Source organism: Aotus nancymaae, unplaced genomic scaffold (genome assembly GCF_030222135.1).
Source record: "Aotus nancymaae isolate 86718 unplaced genomic scaffold, 86718_ANA_hifiasm-v0.15.2.pri h1tg000014l, whole genome shotgun sequence".
NCBI lineage: Eukaryota > Metazoa > Chordata > Mammalia > Primates > Aotidae > Aotus > Aotus nancymaae.
Window position 1 is genome coordinate 102,134,348 of NW_026988425.1, and position 18,016 is coordinate 102,152,363.

Here is an 18,016-nt window from a genome sequence, read left to right on the forward strand (position 1 = left end):
GAGTGAGACCCTATGTCAAAAAAAAAAAAAAGAAAAAGAAATAGGCTTTTGATCCTTTTGAGAACTTAACCCTGGGCAATGGAACTGATTCTTCCATGGGGTCTGAGTAGAGCTGTGGTTACCAAACACTTTCACACTTACACATTTAGGTTGGTTGATTTAGAATTCATTGTTTTTAGAATGGAGTACTTTTCCAACCACAGATTTAATCCTAGTAACTAGAGCATTTACCATATTATCGACACTCTTAGAAAAGGTCCTCATAAAAATGTCATTTAAATTTATCTTTGCTGTTAACTAAGTTGAACAAATTAGAAAAGAAAAAATACTCTTCCCCTGAATCTTCATACAGGTAGAAAATAAAGGATTTCACAAACTAAAGATAAATGTGTAGACAGGCACTGTTTCCTTTTTAGATATTGTGGGGAAGCAAAGGATACTGTGTCCAGGGAATTTCTTACATAACCGAAGTTCAATTTTCTGATTTTATAGTCTAAATTTAATTTTGCTTTTATTTAATTTTTTTATTAACTTCAAATTTTATTAGTATTTGCTTTTTGTTAGAATTTCAGGTATGGACAAACTTGCTCATGCAACTTCTTTAGGTAATAATATGATAAGTTTTCAAAATAACCCATTATTTGTAGGATGAATCAAGAAGTAAAAGTTGTCTGGCGGATGGGAAAAATAATTCTAGACACGAATTTTATGTCCTAAATGTGACTTCTGCCGTTATCTACAATCACTTTGCTACCTACAGGAAAACCTATAGTTCTGAAATAATCCTTTACTGAGTTTCTCAAAACTTCTCGTAAATCAGAAACTATATTTTTTACCATCTGTTTGTACTCTTGTGTAAGCCATTGTTTAATACCCCTGAGAGCTCTAAGTTACATTTTCAGCTTTATAGCATTATCACACAGAAGAAGTCTCATCTATTTTTAAGTTTGCTTAAAATCTTTGTTTTTTAGTGGAAAGGTTTTTCCTTGAGTACAACATGGCACACATTTTGGCACAAACTTGTGTCATCAAATTTTATTTGCCATTGTTTTTCATCAGTTATATTTAGAGATGGGCTGTGTCTCAGAGTAAATGCTGTAGCAACTCATCCTAAAATTACAACTTCTCAATCAGGAATATTTGCATAATTGCTTTTGCTTTTATTTATCATGTCACTGTATCTTTTGGGTTTTCCTTGGATTATCCAGGACCTCTAGTTCTCACATCATAGGGCAGTTTGTGTAGACTAGATGGTCCTGTTCTGCTGCTGGTGGGTGTAGCTTAGCTTGACAAAGTGCTTAGTGCTTGACTTGGAAATTAATAGACTCTGGCTTGTCTGTTTACTCATTCGAGCAAACTGTACTCTTCAGAACTAAATGCTTGTCATTTTTCCTTTCCTTTTCTCTTCCTGTTCCACTCTGGGCAGTGAACTGTCCAGTGGCTAATAGCATTAAGCAGGAGCGGGATCACTGAGGTTTGACTGGCTCCTGGCCTTCCAAAGCAGTTCTCAGTGTAGCCCGTTTCTATTTGCTGGTCTGGCCTCTGCCTCTTTTCTCTTTTTATTTTTAAATTTTCCTTCCTTCCTTCTTTCCTTCCTCCCTCCCTCCCTCTTTTTTTTTTTTTGTCTTTTTTGAGGTGGATTCTTGCCCTATTGCCCAGGCTAGAGTGCAGTGGCATGATCTCAGCTCACTGCAACCTATGCCTCCCTGGTTCAAGCTATTCTCCTGCCTCAGCCTCCTTAGTAGCTGGGACTACAGGTGTATACCACCACACCTGGCTAATTTTTGTATTTTTAGTAGGGTTAGGGTTTTGCCATGTTGACCAGGCTGGTCTTAAACTCCTGACCTCAGGTGATCCGACTGCCTTGTCCTCCCAATGTGCTGGGATTACAGGCATGAGCCACTGCACCTGGCCTAATTTTCTTTTTTCATGTGTTTCCTTTCTAGATTATTTGTCTTTTCTTCCTTGGTGTTCTCTTGTGCATGTGAAAAAATGATGATAAATGATGAATAAATAAGTGTAACGCAAACTTAGAGTGCTTCACTGATGAGTTTTACAGTAGTTGCTTGGATTAAACCTGAAGCTGTCATATATAAACTTGAAGTAACATATAAGTCTTTTTTTCTTTCTTTGTAGCCCAGATCGTTTATTTATTTATTTTCAACATGAAAGTAGTTAGTAGGAAATAGAGATACCAGGATCACCTCAAATGCTTTTTCCACACTATATACCTGCCCATGTTTGTATTTGAGCTCATCTTAACAAATCTCCCTCTGGAAAAAGATAAGCCCAGTTGTGGAGAGAGTCTTTCCTTAGTAATCTTCTTGACTCACCTGTCCCTCCTGTTTTTCACACATTGCCTGAAGACTCAGGTTTTCTCAGTCCTGGCTTATTGGGGTTTTAATGAAATCACTAATCAAGGCCCATGATAGAGATATGAAGTCTTCAGGGTGTTTAGCTCTATAAATGTTCATACTGCCTGAAAGGGTGATCAGTCTTCAGGGATCTGTTATATGCTGCCGTGTCTTCTGTATTAAGAAATACTGGAAAGTTGTTTAACTTTCTAAACTTTGGCCTCCTGTAAATCAGATATCTGGATGATTGATCAAAATGCGTAGACAAAATGTGGCTTTTCATTATAGGTGCAAAGAAAACGTCAGCCAGCCTCCATCCTTTTGTAGATTGGCTTTTAGCTAATATTGCATAAAATAGCAAAAGTATTTATTCTTGAATTTAATTTACTTTAACTAGTTTTGGACATATGCTACTTTTGCCCCCTTAAACCAACCAGATGCAGTTACTTGGATGAGTATTAATGAATGAAAACTGTTTGTTATTAGTACCAGATTTTCAATCCAGGAAGAAAAGAGGGTTGGGGAGAGAGACTTAATATTTTGTGGTAACATACTGAAATTGTATTAGGTTACTAAACCAGTTAATTATACAAAAGAGTTAGTGATCTCTCAGCAACAAGGAATAAAGAAACAAAATGAGTTTGTACTAAAGATTGTTTTTGTTGGGGGTCTATTTTAAAAAAAAAAAACATTTCAAATTCAATTTATTGAAACATTCTTTAAAAAAAAAAACTAAAGTAATGCATATCTGACAAAATATTCTGATATTCCTCAATCTCTACTTTAGTTGTTCTTTGACCCTTTTCTCCCCAAAGTAACTATTGAAACAGAGAGGACTTGTAGTTCAACCCTACTTTTGTTTTTGGCTTGGTATTTAACTTTAGTTTTTCTATTTGCTTTCTCTCTGGATTCTGAAAATGATTAGAAGTACAGTTGAAGGGCTCTCTCTTTCTTATCATCTTTTAAGCTATTAAAAGAACACTCTATTTTTCTTTTTATTATCGTTCGGACATCACATTCAAAAGGTTTCTAGAAATACTAAATTAAAAGAAATCTTGTGCTCACTAGCCTTAAAAGCTCTACAAAATCAGAGCAGTTCAGAAATTTCTAATGACATATAATTCTTTGCCAATGTCAGGTTTAATGAATCCATTTTATAGCACCCATAATTTAATGAAATATTTATTTTGTTTGTAGAAAATAATATTTTTCTGGGGGAAAAGTTGAGGGAGGTGGGAATTAATTTTTCTTGCAGTATAATCATCTTTCATTTAATTGAAGCTTTAAACATTACCATATAGGCTGCTACTTCAGCTTTTTTTGGTTAATCTGGGATTAGAAGATAGAATATAATACAAACAGAAACTCCTGTATCCTCTTGTGTTTTATTTAATATTCCACCTACACAGAAAGTACATACCTTGTAATAATATAATACAGGTAAGCGACATTGCTAACTGTGGCCTTATTTGTCTTCAGAGCTATATTTTGGACTTTAGTGTCCTAGTTTCTGCTATCAACAACTGCTTTGAAGAATTAGGTCACCATGGGTAACCAGTGTGTCATGTACATTTCACTGGCGAAGGACTATGTTCTCCCAGGCAGGTGTTTGTTAGAGAGTGAGTAGGTGTATGTAAACCATTTTTTAACCCATAGGGGAAATATCTTAAATGCGATACTTCTGCCCTATTTTCCACCAACATATTATAAAGTATTATGTGTAATGGATCTTACTCAAAGAAAACAAGTAGCCTGGGGGCAAAATGTAATGAACTGACATCAAAAAGTATGGAAGCAATGACTTTCCTTTGACTGAAATGACTGATTTCCTTGCATGGGCATATTTAGCAATTGAAGACAGTTGCTTAGTTTTTCTCTGAGCAATTTTGAATATATAGACCTAAGTGGATTTATAACCTGACTCTTGGTTTTTAGAGAGTCAAAATGAGCTTCATCTAGTTAAACATACTAGGGGACTTCAAAAAGTTTGTGGGCAAATGGAATTACAAAATAAAAATGTAAACTGTTTCTCAACATAAGCTTCATCAAGTTCATGACACTTTCATAAGCAATGGTACACTTAGTCCATCCCTAAGGAACTGAGGGTCCTGGAATTTAACCATGTCATTTCAGTCTTCTTACTTTAAAGATTTTTTTTAAGATTAGGAAACAAAAGTCAGGAGGAGCCAAATCAGCACTGTAAGTGAATGGCTAATGATTTTCCATTGAAACTGTCACAAAATTGCCCTTGTTTGATGAGAGGAATGAGTAGGAACATTATGGTGGAGAAGGACTCTGATGAAACTTTCCTGGGTGTCTTTTTGCTAAGACTTTGACTAACGTTCTCAAAACATTCTCATAACAAGCAGACGTTACTTTTTTTTTTGGCCCTTCAGAAAATCAACAAACCAAATGCCTTGAGCATCCCAAAAAGCTGTTGCCATGACTTTTGCTCTTGACCATTTGACTGGACCATTTCCACCTCTTGTTAGCCATTGTTTTGATTGTTCTTTGTCTTCAGAATCATATTGGTAAAGCTGTGTTCTATCTACTATTACAATTCTTCAAAGAAATGTTTCAGGATCTTGATCCCACTTATTTAAAATTTCCATTGAAAGCTCTGCTCTTGTCTGCAGCTTATCTGGACACAATAGTTTTGGCACCCATTGAGTGGAAAGTTTCCTCGACTTTAATTTTTCAGTCAGAACTATATAAGCTGCCAATTGTTACTTCTCTTCAATTAGAGTGGTAGCAAACTTAATTTTTTTTCTTGAAAATTGATGCAGTTTTCATCTTCAGCATTGTCCCATCCCTTCTTAAAACAATTTATCCATTTTGTACACTGCTAATTTTCTTGGACCATTGTCCCCATAAACTTTTCATAAAGCATGAGTAATTTCACCATTCTTCCACCCAAGTTCCACCAAAAATTTGATGTTTGTTCTTGTTTAAATTTTAGTATAATTTATATTGCTCTGATAGGGGCTCTTTTCAAACTGAAGTCTCACCCTTCTTAGTGCCTCAAACTAGATCCTGTTCAGACATGTTACAAGAAGTATGCATTTATTTTGATGAAAATCCATGCATAGTTTTTTCATGATAGGCATTGAAACTTTTGAAGACCTCTCTTATAAGGGAATCACATTGGAATTTAGAGAGCCAAATCCTTAGTTTTGCTTCTAAGCAAACTAGAGGAATATGGGTTTGTCCTTTAATTTCTTAGGGACTCAGTTTCCTAATCTATAAAAAAGGTAAATGTTCAATCAGGCATAACCGTCAAAGAGTCTTCATACAACTTAGTTTCACATAAATTCTCTTGTGCCTGACTCCCTGCTTCTAAATTCATTTTCTACACTTGATCTTAGCCAAAAGACCAAGAAGTGATTAAATTCATCTTCTAAGCATGCTTGAATCTGGGCCTTCCATCCCTGGAGTCTGCCTCACTTGTAAACAAAGTCTTAGAGCTTGACTGAAGTTCTTTTTATTCCATAAAAAGATTCATGAGGACATTAAGATGGTTTGCAATCAATCTCTCATTTTTTTCCAGAACTATATTCCATATTTAGTTTGATTTAAAACTAAAAAGCATTAAGTAAGTTATATAGCTAGGCAGGCTTAGGTAATTAAAACATTTTTGGAATATCATAATATGCAATTGACTGCTAAGGATTTTTTTCCCTGTTAATTGGAACTTTTAAAAATTGAAATAAGTAGCTATGTGTTGAATCTGATTATTCCCTACAGGCATGAAAGAGAAAGTTATTTTAAGGGACTGTAAGCACATTCTGGTTACACAAGATTCAGAACTCAGAGGTTATCTTTGGGGTTGTTTGAGAGCAGCTGCTTGTTGAATCCATAACTCCTTAGCAAGGAAGCACCATCCCCTGCAAAGGTGGGTTGCACTGAACTCAGGTGAAGGGCACAGAGGTAAGAAACAAAGGAGATGTATAATGGTTCAGAGTTGAGACTTCAGAGCCAGTTTTCTTGTGTTTTATTCCCAGGCCCATACCAGCTCTGCCACTTAGCAGCTGTTTGACCAGATTGCACAGGTTACTGCCAATCTGGCTTTGGTTTTATCATCCTGAAATGTTGACAGTAGTAGAATCAACTTCAGAAGGTGTTGGGAGTATTCACTGAGTGAATATACAAGGAACCTGACCCATAGTGAGCGTGGTATCTACTTACAAGAGTGAGTGAGCCAGATGGGTTAGAGAGTTGAGTGTTATAAGACAAAGCATGGTCATTAAGGTTACAGGGAATTGGGGAGGATTTAATGAAGGAAGTGAGTTCTTGAGAGGCTAGGTATTAGAGAATGTCACATGAAAGGCAGAAAGGAGGAAAAGAATATCACAAAGTGTGAGGTTTGGTTGTTTAGAACCCTACTATAAGGATTTGAAGAACTCTTTGTCCCTTATATATTTTTTAATTGACCTGTAGTTTTTCTTTATACATTTAAATAATTGCAAAGGATGTTATTTTTGGTGTATTGTACATGGGGACTTTTAAAAATAAGCATATTCAATAGGCAGTGGTACTAAATCATGTGTTTTTTAAAAGCCTGCACTAGCTCTTTTTCTTTAGCTGTCAGAAACTTCACATCATTATTTTCTTCTTATAATTATATTTTGTTTCTCCACAGAATTTTATCTTAATGCAGTATTTTTGTGGTTCAGAGTCTTGTTATGGTCAGTCTTTTATTCTCTAAAACAAAAATCGTGTGTGTGTGTTTATTTATATATATATATATACACACACACACATACATATGTTTTAAAAGTCTGTTATAAGGCTCTAAATATTCTTTTATTTCTTCTGGATTTAGATATAAAAATTATTATTAGTATGCAGTTGGCCAAAAAATGTAACATGTTTCTATGTTAATAATTTTATTTTATAAATTTTAGTGGAAAGATTTTTCTCAATGGGTTAACCTTTTTTATTCCTAATAGATAATGTGTCCATTGATAAATGTCACATTGATAGAATGATACATGATTTTATTAATTTTTGTTTTTATAAATATCACTGCAAAGGAAAGTTGTTCACATAAATAAGTAGCTGGTAATGAAAGGAGTTTTGTTATAGGAATATCATTCAGTACTTTCAACTCCTACATTAGATGCTATAAGTCACAAAGTGATGTATTGTCAAACATTAATTTTAATCAATTATTCTTAAAGTACTGCCTGACAACCTGATTAGGTATGCTTTCAATTTTGTTGAAAGCAAGCAATTGGAAACCTCATGTTTCGCAGAAATATTTGTTACTTAGTCATTAAAGTCCAGTCAGACACCAATATATCGAACTGTCTTTGTTCAGCACCCACTAAAGAGGGTGAGAGATACGCTGCTGCTTATTTTATTTTATTTTTGTAAGTTGGGACAAGAAGTAAGAGTGGTGGAAAAGAAACATCTGCCATGGAGGCAGATCAGTGTGAGGAATCTGCTCCTGTCTAAAGGTCCCTTAGAAAGGAGCATGTTTGGGAAAACAGGAAATAGGTGAGTTCAGAGTAACTGCCAGTGTCGCAGATGTGCAGATCAAATATCATGATTATTTCAGCTCTCTTCTGTCCCCTGTCCCAGACCAGCCCACACCTGGGTCATGGAGAAAGTATCAAAAAACTCCAGTGTTGTGAGCTATTTTATTCACCTCCTAGGGGAGTATTTTAGTTAGACCGTTTTTATTTTGATTATCTATTTTGAGGTTAAAACTGTTGTCAGTGGTATCCCTCCAAAACAGAGCTTCCAAACGATTCTGTTGTTTTATAAAATTAATGCTTTTTTTTTAAAGACAGCTTTTCAGTTTTATTATATATTTTTCAGTTATTATGTCTTCAAGTATATCAGTTTATTGGTATAATCTTTACCCAACATTTGCAATTCATATGATCAAAATGCCATACCTTTCCTGTACACATTTACTTTTTGACATTTTTGTGAGAATTATAGAAATGAAAAGTATAAAATATATACACTAGTGCCTAACTCATAAGTGATTGATAAGTAATAGTAGCTGTTTAGTAGTGTTTTATGAATGGCACAAAGCACTATATCATTTTCTTAAATTTGTGACTTGGAATGAAATTTACTAAAATTTGTATTCATGAAAGCAGATGTTAAAATTTTCACTTGTGGAGAAATAATCAATATGAACATTTACAGACCCAGAAATCAGCAGTGACTCAGAGGATAAATTAGATCTTATAATGAAAGATAAATTGAGTGAGTCAACATGGAAAAAAAGGTCATCCAATAGTGGGAATTTTTACCATTTTTATTTTGGTACTTTCAAATATAAGTACAGTTTTTTTTTTTTTTAAATATGGTCATGATAATGTTTTCTTTTTAGAAACATTTAGATGTTAACTTACTCAGTTTATCATTGCTGTAAGAATTTCATATAAGCATACTTATTGAATTAAGCAGTATATGTTAATTAATAACCATAAGCTTGAGCTTTAAACTAAGTTGAATGAAGTTCACAAAAATATCACTAAAGTGCATAATAGCAAAGGTATTCTTATATTTTCAATGATTAAAGTACAAAACAAAATGTTCTCCAAATTGAAGAGGGAATACTTGAAATCAGAAACCCTGGTTTTTTATGACCACTATTTTATCCTACTTCTGCAACAAAGTGATGGTTCTGTCATTCTGTCTGCTCAGACACAGATTGGAGGAAAAGAGATGAGAGCAACAATTACATAGATAGCAAAGTTCCCTTTTGTCTGAGAGCCAGCATTTTTAAGACACTCAGATGTTTCTTTGAATCTTAGATGGGCTTTTTGGAGATTTATTTTATGTAATTTGACAGTCATATGTTAGATTTCAGTTAAACTTTTATTTGCAGACTTAAATATGTCTCTGAAGATTCTCACCATAACTTGTCTTTTTCCTAGGTGACTGTGGGCCAGTTGTTATTGTCCCTCTTGATCTAATGAGTTGTTCTAATCACACATTAGGTGCCACTGATAGGATACTGGACTTTGCTGGGATGTGAGTGAGGTTCTTTTTTGTCCTTTTTCCCAACTTGTTGCCTCATACTCCTATAACTGGTTCAGTGTGGTGAGAGTGGTATCTGAGTTATCAGAGTATATTCCTTGGAAAAGTACACTTTGCATTTCAGAATAGCTAGAATAAGATGATCTGAAGAGGTGGAGAGGGTTGAGCTAACTCTGGGATTCTACAGTTCAGGGTTGAATTAGGCGGCTCCAGATAAATTGTTGAAAGATCTAAGTGTGAAGAGAGTTGGTGGTACAAAGGAAGTAAAAGCCTGGGATTCTCCAAAGGCCATCATTAGTTGTTGCTCAGAGCTATGACTCCAGGGTTTCCACTTGCATTTCTTGGAGTCCTTACACCCTCCTGGATGTTTCCTCTACGTCACGTTTCAGGCATTGTATGTGTTGGATTTGCCCTCTAGTTTTTCTAATTTTTTTTTTTTTTTTTTTTTGGAGATGGAGTCTCACTCTGTTGTCCGAGGCTGGAGTGCAGGGGCGTAATCTTGGGTTTCTGCAACCTCCATCTCCCAGGTTCAAGCAATTCTCCTGCCTCAGCCTTTTGAGTATCTGGGATTGCAGGTGCCCACCACCACACCTGGCTAATTTTGTATTTTTCTTAGTAGAGACAGTGTATTGCTATGTTGGCAGGCTGGTCTCGAACTCCCACCTTCAAGTGATTCACCTGTCTTGGCCTCCCAAAGTGCTGGAATTACAGGCACGAGCAACTGTGCCCGGCATGCCCTCCAGTTTTTCTCTCCCCACACCAGGGAGCACCCTTCTCAGTTTCTTTAGACTACTGCTAAGCAACGTTAAGAGGGTGATGCCTTTTGTTTTCTGTTCCCTCTCTCCTAATCCACCCAATGGGGGAAGGCTCTGAGAAGAGAGCAACATCGTTTTGAGAGTGGCGCTAAGACCCTGTAAGCCTGAGTGTAAAAAATAAAAAATAGCATTTTTGCTGCCATGTGATGCACCAGTACAACAGACCATTGGGTACCACTGATTTGCATTCCTGCTTCCTAGGAAGTTCTCCCTCCCAAAGCTGTGATGTGGCCCAGCCTCTTGATGGTGACCTACTTGGTTTTATTTCTTCTTGCTGTCTTAGCAAATATTCTAAAAATGCTTAATATTATTTTATAGGGCTGGGCACGGTGGCTCACGCCTGTAATCCCAGCACTTTGGGAGGCCGAGGCGGGTGGATCACGAGGTCAAGAGATCGAGACCATCCTGGTCAACATGGTGAAACCCCGTCTCTACTAAAAATACAAAAAATTAGCTGGGCATGGTGGCGCGTGCCTGTAATCCCAGCTACTCGGGAGGCTGAGGCAGGAGAATTGCCTGAACCCAGGAGACGGAGGTTGCGGTGAGCTGAAATCGCGCCATTGCACTCCAGCCTGGGTAACAAGACGAAACTCCGTCTCAAAATAAAAAAATTAAAAAAAATTCTTTTATAAATACAGGTATAAATAATATATATGTGTACTCATTTGACAAATTTCACACATTACAGTTAATAAAGTAAAATTCCTCTTGCATCTGTGTTTGTCTCCATCCACTCCTCAGGAGAAGAATTCAGATATATATGCAAGCGTACACTCGCCACATGCTCTTACACCTGTAGAAAAGTATAGTATTGCGTTTGTGTCGATTTTCTGCATAGTTTATCATGCTATACAAATGCTACATTTAGCTTTTTTCTTCTAATGTTTCTCTGCCAAGAGAGACAGGTACCTCATTCTTTTCATTTGTGACACAGCATTCCATAGCACGGGTGTATGTGATTTTATTTATTCATTTTTCTGTTGAGGGGCATCTGGCGTGTTTTCCCATTTTTTTGCTCGTAGAGCCAGTATGCAGTAAACGTGCTGGTGCATGCCTCCTGGGCTCACCATTATGTACATTTCAGCTAGGTACATTGGGGAGGAACTGCTGTGCACTGGAGTGTGTATCTTTAATATTTAGTATGTATTACTTTCTTGGCTTCCAAGATGAGTGTGTCATTTTAAAAGAGAGTTTTGGGTTGTTTTAAAGAGCTTTTGAGGTCTGGAATCCTTGTCCCTTATTTCACTCAAATAGCTCCTACAGCATATCGGATTTAAAAAAAAATCTAAAGGTCTTCTCTCTACTCAGGTACCACAAGGCCTCTCTCAGTACTTGGTCCCAGAGTAACTTGAGCCTTCTCCAATAGTTGGTCTGCCAGTGAGGCATGATGATGGAGTGGTTTAGTTCTGGTTCTGCCAGTCTTGTCCTTGGGCAAATGATTTCTTCCTTGGCTTAGGGTCAGGATGAAATGAGTCATTATATATAGAGCTTGTAGTAAACATATGGTACATAGTAAGCATCAGTAATTCTTGGCTCCTGTCATTGCCTCATAGCTGCCACCCTTCACTCAGCATACATTTATTGTACACTTTCTACATGCTGGGACATGAAGATAAATAAGACATGGTCTCTAGCCTTAAGGAACTTATATGCTAATGTGCATGTAACATGTATGTAAAATGAAAGTCCTTATTCCCTCATCTTTCCAGCTACTTAAACTTTATCCGTAGCCCAGTTTGCCTTCCTCCCATGTCAGCTAACTTCTGCATGATAAAGGACAGGCTTTAACATCTTAACTGTTTCTGTTTAACAGTGATTCAGTACTTATCTTGTACCCCAAATGTTGTTAAGAACTGGAATGCAAAGATGGTGTGTAAGACAATCTGTGTCTATGAGAAGCTAACATTCTGTAGGGAGAAAAAAAAAATCCTAACCGTGGGGGTGAGACTGGAATCTACAGCATCTACAGAGCACTCTGGTGTAGTGGGGCCTTCTGAAGGACTCTTTGTGGCCTTTTTTTATTATCACTTTTCACCTGTGAACTGGCTCTGTTCTACCTTGCATAGCCTATGTAAATAAGGATAAACAACCTCCATTCTCTCTTTCAAGGAGGAGAGAGTTAGCAGCAAGAGGGCATGTATTTCTCTTCGTTGAAACCTGGGAATGGCATCACTCCTTTCTTACCCCAGTGAGTAATCTTGTAAAGTGTTGGAAAAAAAACAGAGGGGCTTAGAAAGCCCTGGCCATTCATGCCTAGGTGGAACCACTGTAGTAAAAAATAGCACTTTTGCTGCCATGTGATGCACAGGTACAACAGACCACTAGGTACCACTGGTTTGCCTTCCTGTTTCCCAGGAAATTCTCCTTTCTACTGCATGAGTTTCTTTGGGAAAGAGACAACTTAGGGAATTCTTGACACAGAATAGGAACAGTTGGCAGTCCTTTCACTCACTCACATATACTGTTCTTTAAAAAAATAATAGTCATTGAGAACTCAGGGATACTCTCTTGCTTTTATGACCATTACAGGTTTTGTTTGGCTTGTTTATAATCAGCATATTAAGTTTAATCTTATTTTAAAAGTCTCACCTGACACAGAATTTAAATTTTTATCTCGCTGAATTATAAATGGACATAAAGGCTTCTTTTAGAGAGCTTTAAGTGTTTGTTGCCACAACAGGATCTGAGTATAATACTGAGCTTTAGAAAGATGATTTTTCTCAACAGAAATACTTTATTATTGCTAGAGGTAATGTGAAATTATTAATTTTTCCTTGAAGCATGTTCTTTTATAAATGATTTCTGGAGAAACATGAATTGAAATTAATGATGTTCTCTTTTGTTAAGGCTTTATTTCATTTCATGTATTCTGTTGACCTGTGAGAGAATATCTGATCTAGAGAGAAGAAAACATAAAACAGTGCTAAAAACCCAATGAATGCTTTTAGTAAGTTAGAGTTTACTTCTTGTCATCAGCCATGCTCCCTAGCATTACTTGAGTACTATCATGTTTGGTGCTACATTTTGTGTTTTGAATGTTTTTGGTTCATTTGTAGATGCTTATCTGTTACTATTAAAATTCCATATACATTCCTTTTGGCTTTACAAAAATATTTTGGTTAATGTAAGCATACTGAAAAGAAGATTTGCATTTAGAGTAATGCATTTCCTAGGTTAGAGAAGATCCTGTTATTTATCATCAGTTATTTATGTGATTTTTTTTTCAACTTCCCAATGAGTGGTGGAGATATTTGAGTCATCTGTCTATGCAGGTCCTTCTAGTAACTGTCATCAGGAAGTGTACATGTGTAGGTAACTGGCAGAGGTTAGTGGTTCAGACTATGGCCATTTAAAAAAAAAAAAAAAGGCATCAGCTGGGTACAGTAGCACATGCCTGTAGTCCCAGCTGCTCAGGAGGCATAGGTGGAAAGATTGAGCCCAGGAGTCCGAGGCCAGCCTGGACCACCTAGTGAGACCCTGTCTTTTTTTTTTTTTTTTTTTTTTTTTTTTTTTAAATAAAGGGCATTCCACATTTCCTCACCCATGAAGCTGGTACTCATAGTAGTTTTATGAATGTAGTAAGAAATTGAAGTTAGCCCCAGTTGAGTTGGAAGAGCAGTATATACCGGAAAGAAGTTTAGTGAGCATTCTGAAAATTCTGTTCTAGAGGCTTCAGCCCATTTAAATGTTATTTATCACTAAATTGTTATTTATATTTTATAATTTCCACTGTACTTTTCAGATAAATCTATGGTGTTTGCACTAACTGCATTAAATTTTTTTTTTTAACAGAAATATCTTGGCCTCTGGAAGGCCATTTTATTCACTAACACATGCTAGGAGGCTTCAGCAATGTCTTGCTCCAGCAATCTGATCCTTTTTTCTCCTCAATCATTAACAAGATTATGCATTTGGGGTGAGATGAACCTTCTTGAACAAGTACCCAGAAATCATTTGTTCCAGTTTCTTCTCAAGGTGCTAAAATTAAGTCTCGTCTCGTAAATCTTGCTGCTATCCTTGATAATGGATTCAAAAAATCATTTCTTGACTTCTCTAGGTCCTTGTACTCCTTCAGGCAATTTCAGGAGTTTTTCACATTTCATCCAAAGTGTCGAATTTCCTTCACTAATTGACATTTTATATCAGCATTAATTTCTTCTTGGCTTTTTGGAAAAGGGAATGTGTCTGTGACTTTTGGGTCATCTCCAGAGAAGCTACTGGCAATGATTCCTTTTACAGATGCGTTTCTACCAGGTTTCTGCATCAGCCCATCTTTGCTGAAACCAGTGAAGTCATCAAACTGAGAATCCAGTTGGCTGATTGGAATACCATCTCCTGCCATAAGCTTCTTTTCCTTGGACATGGCAGAGCCTCCAATAAGGCTGTCTCCTGCTCATTGTTTCTTTAACAACAGATCCGTCTTCTGCCTTTTCTGAGATGAAGGGCTCTCAGGTTCCCTGGGACATTTAAACACGTTTTAAAGTTCTACAGCAACCTTCTCTGCTTTATAAGTCATTATTTCCAAAAGCACCAATCCAGTATGGTCCAAGGGTGATGGAAGGGAAACTGCCTACCATGACGTACCTTGCCCCAGCTGAACATCGGGAACATTGGTAACCTGTATGGGGTGCTAGAATCCCAAGGAGAAGCCTTGTGCTCAGTAGGACCACAGCTGCCAGCCCCGAGAACCAGGCAGCCTGCATTTACATTATTTCCCGCAAACCTCACAGAGTTAAACTTCCTTTCTTTAACTCTTTGCTGTCATCTTCTGTTAAGCTCTGGGGATTCTTCTTGGCTCCCAGGAAAAAGTCTTCCTCACTCCTTTCCTCCCTTTCCCATTTTTCCTTACCTTTCTTTTCTGAACCTCAGGAAGCTTCAGCTTTATTAAATAGAATGGTGCCAGTCTATCTTCTTATGACCACTTTCCCAATTGCTTTCTTTAAAAGATCCTGTAATATCTCTCACATACTCTTTAAAAAAATTTTTTCCATAGGTTATTGGGGCGCAGGTGGAATTTGGTTACATGAGTAAGTTTTTTAGTGGTGATTTGTGAGTTTTTGGTCCATCCATCACCCGAGCAGTATAAACTGAACCCTATTTGTAGTCTTTTATCCCTTACTCACCTCCAACCTTTCCTCCCGAGCCCCCAATGTCCATTGTATCATTCTTATGCCTTTGCATACTCATAGCTTAGCTCCCACATATCAGTGAGAACATATGATGTTTGGTTTTCCGTTCCTGCGTTGCTTCACTTAGAATAATAGTCTCCAGTATCATCCAGGTCACTGTGAATGCTGTTAATTCATTTCTTTTTATCTCATAACACCCTTGATCTGTATTAAGTGTGTTGGATTTCCTCTTAATTTCTCTTTCTATCTTTGAAATTGACCCAAGGCCTCACTGAGGACCTGAAGATACAATTAAGGTAGAGTGACAGAAACTAGTAAACACTTGAGGCTTATCCAAATGAATGTTTGATATGTAGGTACTTTTTAAAGCTGTGCTCTGCTTTATATAAAGCAAAGGACAAAATGGGTCATTTCATAACAGGGGGACCTAAGAGATACTAAACTCAAGTTAAAATTGATTGAATTTCTGGAGAACTTTCCAGATTATAGTCCACAAATACTAATATGTTAATATGACTTTCAGCCACAAATCATCTCATTGGATCTCCTGTCTTTTTTGAGCAATGATATACTGTCTCTTGAATCAATAGAATATAGATTTTACTGGCTCATAATTTCTGGTGTGTAAGGAGAGGATGGTGAAAAAGCAGGCTAGAATGGCTCTGTTGGGGAATGGTGGTGCAGGTGAGAAGTGGACCCGCCTGTAACAGGACTACCCTTTTTTCATGTCATGTCCTATTTCCCCTCTAGAACTCAGAGAACCATTTACATGTTATATATCATCTACATTTTCCTCATCCCAGCTGCTTCATTCTTTAGTTGAATAATATGCTCCTCTGAGTAAATGCTGTCTACCTTCTGATAGTTTTTAAAAAGAAAAGACAAATTGTCATAGCATTTATTATATGAGAGATGTTAAAACAGGAAGTAGAAAACAAGAAAATGTATGTAACTTTGGAATGAGTTCTGTATACTATATTTAAGAAAGGTGAGGCAAGTAATTTTTTTCTGTTAATCTATATATATTTTTAAATTTAGGAATAGAAGGACAGTCTGTGGAAGTTTCCAATATTGTGGACATACGAAAAGTATATAACCGTGAGATTGCAATGAAAATTTCTTCTGATATAAAAAGTCAAAATAGATTTTATACTGACCTAAATGGATACCAGGTAATTTTCTTTGAAAATGTTTAAGTGATGGTTGTATTAGTGTATAATTCTTATATGTAATAATGGGCCAGTTAATTTTGAATTCTTTGAAAAATAATATCTAAAGTTTCAAATTATTTATAAAATAAAACTGAATTTTGACAGACAATTACAGGTTCTATATTTAATCAAATACCTAAAGTTAGAACAAATATTTGGGAGACCATTTTTTTAGAACATCTTTTTGTAAGGATTTATTTGTTCAAAGGGTAGATTGGGTGACCACTATGAATGTTAAATACCTTGATGCTAAATATATATATATATATTAATTTATCTACCAGAAAGGAAACATAATTAGGGATCTATGGATTATCCTTTTTTGGGGTTTTTTTTTTTGAGTAGCCTCTGCCTCCCAGGTTGAAGCAATTCTCCTGCCTCAGCTTCCCAAGTAGCTGGGACTATAGGCACACACCACCACACCCAGCTAATTTGTGTTTTTTTTTTAGTAGAGATAGGGTTTCACCATATTGGCCAGCCTGGTCTCGAACTCCTGGACGGAAGTCATCTCTCCACCTCAGCCTTTCGAAGTGCTGAGATTACAGGCATGAGCCACTGCACCTGGTCTGTTTTTGTATTGGTCCACTCTCACACTGCTATAAAGAAATACCTGAGACTGGGTAATTTATAAAGGAAAGAGGTTTAATTGACTCACAGTTCTGTATGACTGGGGTAGCCTCAGGAAACACAGTCATGGTGCAAAAGGAAGCAGATAAGTCTCACATGGCAACAGGTGAGAGAGAGAAAAGCCCAGGGAAACTGCCATTTATATAACCATCAGATCTCATGAGCTCTCCCTCACTATCACAAGAACAGCGTGTGGGAAACCACCCCCATGATCCAGTCTCCTCCCACCAGGTCTCTCTCTCAACACCTGGGGATTACAATTCAAGATGAGATTTGGGTGGGGATACAAAGCCTAACTATATCAGTTTCCCTCATAAGGAACTGATCTATACCTATTAAGTTTATTCCTTATATATTTATTTAATGTATGATCTAATAATGGGCTCTTGTAAATTTCAGGAAAACTCTTTCCCTATCTTTGTGTATGTATACAATTATACATACACAGACACACATGTATACATATACATAGGTTTATCTATTTAGAAATGGGCAGGCGTGTATTTAATCAAAATTTTTATGAGTTTCAAATTATATTAAGGAAATTGATTCATACAATCTTATCAGACTGTCAAGTCTCCAATTTAATAGAGCACTTTTGATTGTTACCTAAATCTGTTTTATGAGTGTATGTGTTTGACAACATATCTTTGAAATAATACCATTAAAAACATAAGCATGTTTTTAAAATAAGAGTTTTAGAAATTTTTGACTGAGTAGAAATAATTTTACAATGAACACTTTGATTTTCAACTAGGGGTGGGTGAAAAAGATTTTAATAGTTTTCTCTTCTATGATTTCCCGTAAAAGTTAAATTTAAACTTTTTCCAAAACATGAAAATTGCAACATACATTCTAAATTAACATGTTAGTTTTAC

The 18,016-nt window shown here is 36.4% G+C and overlaps 1 protein-coding gene across 1 annotated transcript in view; it reads left to right on the forward strand.

Annotated features, from left to right (window-relative positions):
* Positions 1–18,016, forward strand: part of MAN2A1 (mannosidase alpha class 2A member 1) — a 173,934-nt gene that overhangs the window by 128,282 nt on the left and 27,636 nt on the right. Inside the window, exon 17 of the mRNA XM_012473931.2 lies at positions 16,339–16,472. Within this exon, the coding sequence (XP_012329354.2) occupies positions 16,339–16,472 (134 nt within the window). The remainder of the gene's footprint in view (positions 1–16,338; positions 16,473–18,016) is intronic.